The sequence below is a fragment of the Seriola lalandi genome, unplaced genomic scaffold (genome assembly GCF_002814215.2).
Source record: "Seriola lalandi dorsalis isolate HSWRI2012SDOR001 ecotype SW California unplaced genomic scaffold, Sedor1 jcf7180002051417, whole genome shotgun sequence".
NCBI lineage: Eukaryota > Metazoa > Chordata > Actinopteri > Carangiformes > Carangidae > Seriola > Seriola lalandi.
Window position 1 is genome coordinate 1 of NW_019521970.1, and position 2,158 is coordinate 2,158.

At 39.7% G+C, this 2,158-nt stretch overlaps 1 protein-coding gene across 1 annotated transcript; it reads right to left on the reverse strand.

The window, feature by feature from the left end:
• Positions 1-6: 6 nt before the first annotated feature.
• On the reverse strand, positions 7-2,146 carry LOC111649624 (deoxycytidine kinase 2-like). Its single transcript, XM_023399359.2, has 5 exons — positions 1,521-2,146; positions 1,300-1,447; positions 982-1,097; positions 446-545; positions 7-361 (listed from the first exon to the last, which is right to left on the reverse strand). The coding sequence occupies exons 1-5, from the start codon at positions 1,658-1,660 to the stop codon at positions 335-337; spliced, it is 531 nt and encodes a 176-aa protein (XP_023255127.1). The 5' UTR covers positions 1,661-2,146; the 3' UTR covers positions 7-334.
• Between the last annotated feature and the right edge of the window lie 12 nt (positions 2,147-2,158).

Here is a 2,158-nt window from a genome sequence, read left to right on the forward strand (position 1 = left end):
AAGTAAATACATAGTTTTAATACACACACTCACTCTCACACACACACACACACACACACACACACACACGATGCCTTCACTGACTCATTTTAAAATGTATCTACAAAATATAAAAAATAAAAATTAACATGAAGTTAAGAAAAAGATTAAAACTGCTGCTACAAACTTGAGGTTTTCCAATGAAGCTCTGAAACATCAGCTGACAGGAGCCCTGAGTCGACGCTCGGACAAAAACAAAAATTAAAAATTCAGAGAAACATTTACAAAGTGTAACTGCATCATCCAATCAGATGCAGCTGCCGCTCACATCCTGAGCTCTGATTGGTAGATGAATCTACAGCATGGTGAGAAAGGCTCTGACCTGCAGGAGGAAACAGACTGCAGATCAGATAATAAAAATTAAACTCATGAACAACAGAAAAATAAAAGTACAATAAAAACGAACCTTGTCGACGATGGCTTCCTGTTTGATACGATCATTCTTGAAGTCGTCGTCGACGTCCAGAATCAGAAGAGGTAGATTATTCAGGTAATCAAAGTCCAACCTGAGCAGTCAGGTAAATGTGACTGACATTTAATACTATTGATCAAACACAAGTCAGAAAAGATTTGAGTTTATCTGAAACTCCACCTGCTAATTCATCTTTTATCAAACTCATGTGTTCATCACCATGAAAACTGATATTTATATATCACGAAGTAAAACCATCTGAGACGTTAAACCTTTTGACTTTTAATGTAAATCATTGTTCATCAACTATAAAATTAAACCTGAACTGAAATGTTGATTAAAGTGCTTGTTTTCAGCCAAATCCATTTTCTGAAGCAAAGCTAATGATTTAAAATAACAGTCACAGGTTTCAGGTTTTACTTCATGTTTCTGTTTCAGACGATGAGAAATAAATGAACGTCAACTTTTTCAGAAAACGCCACAGACTTTAATGAAAATATATTACACATACAACTGCTGTGTGTTGTTACCTGAGGTTCCTGTGGTAGAGCCAGGCCTCATGTCTGAAGTGTAGCTGCTCAAGATACTCCAGAGGAATCCCTTGTTCCTCCTCCCGTCCCCGCCGGAGCAACCGCTGCATACACCGCTGAAAAACAGTATTATACCAATACAGACACATGTAGTAATAGTAGTTAGTAGTAGTTGTTAGTAATAGTATTAGTAGTAGTACTAATAGTTAGGAGTAGTGGTAATAGTTAGTAGTAGTATTAGTAGTAGTGGTAATAGTTAGTAGTAGTAATAGTAGTTAGTAGTAGTATTAGTAGTAGTAGTAGTAGTAGTAGTAGTACCTGTGGCTGGGCTCTCAGGTAGATGATTCCGTCGAGGGCGATCTCAGGTTCAAACTGGTTCAGTAACCAGGTGTGCCAGTCCTGATAAACAGCCCACTCTGTGTCCGACAGGTTACCACACTCAAACAGGTTGGACGCAAACACGTACCTGTACACACAGTACACACTTAGTGTTGTAAAGTACTGCATGTATGTGTGAGGTCTCCCAGGTGTGTAGTTACCTGTCTGAGTAAACAGAGCGTTCATAGAACTGAACAGGGTTTTCAGCCTGCTGAAGTTTGACTGACGGAGACTGAAGCTGAGAACGAACTCTGCTGAGACACGCATAACTCTGCAGAGACAGGTGAGAGACAGGTGACATAGACACAGGTGAGAGAGACGCAGGTGAGAGAGAGACAGGTGAGAGACACAGGCGAGAAAGAGACAGGTGAGACAGACATATAGGGAGTCCAGCAGTGGATCAGCTGAACTTCAGTCACCGGGGTAAATAGGATAAAGAGAAGCAGGTGAGTTTAGAGGAAACAAATAGTGACATGATGGATGACACCTGATGATACCTGTAAACCTTTAAACGTTGTTGTTACCTAGGTAACCTGTCAGTGGATGAAATAAAGGAGGTTTGTGGCATTTTTACATTTCCTGGTTAAACAGAGAGTTGACACATGAAAGACGGGAACACTAAAAAGTTGAGAAAATAAACAGTGAAGAAGAAGCAACAACATGAACTCCCCAGGAGGAAATTGAGATCTGGTGTTTAACACTGTCCAACGGTAATTTTAGTTAACAACAAATGAAGGAGGTTTTTTCTAAAAATAAAACCAGGAAAAGAAGCAGAGACAACGTCTTGAAGGAGTTCATC

Excerpts from the sequence above, each read along its gene's own strand:
- LOC111649624 (XM_023399359.2), bottom strand. The coding sequence starts at position 1,660 with ATGTCACCTGTCTCTCACCTGTCTCTGCAGAGTTATGCGTGTCTCAGC. Across the intron at positions 1,448-1,520 it reads CGCTCTGTTTACTCAGACAG|GTACGTGTTTGCGTCCAACC; the intron begins GTAACTACACAC and ends CTGTGTGTACAG. Across the intron at positions 1,098-1,299 it reads ACCTGAGAGCCCAGCCACAG|CGGTGTATGCAGCGGTTGCT; the intron begins GTACTACTACTA and ends ACTGTTTTTCAG.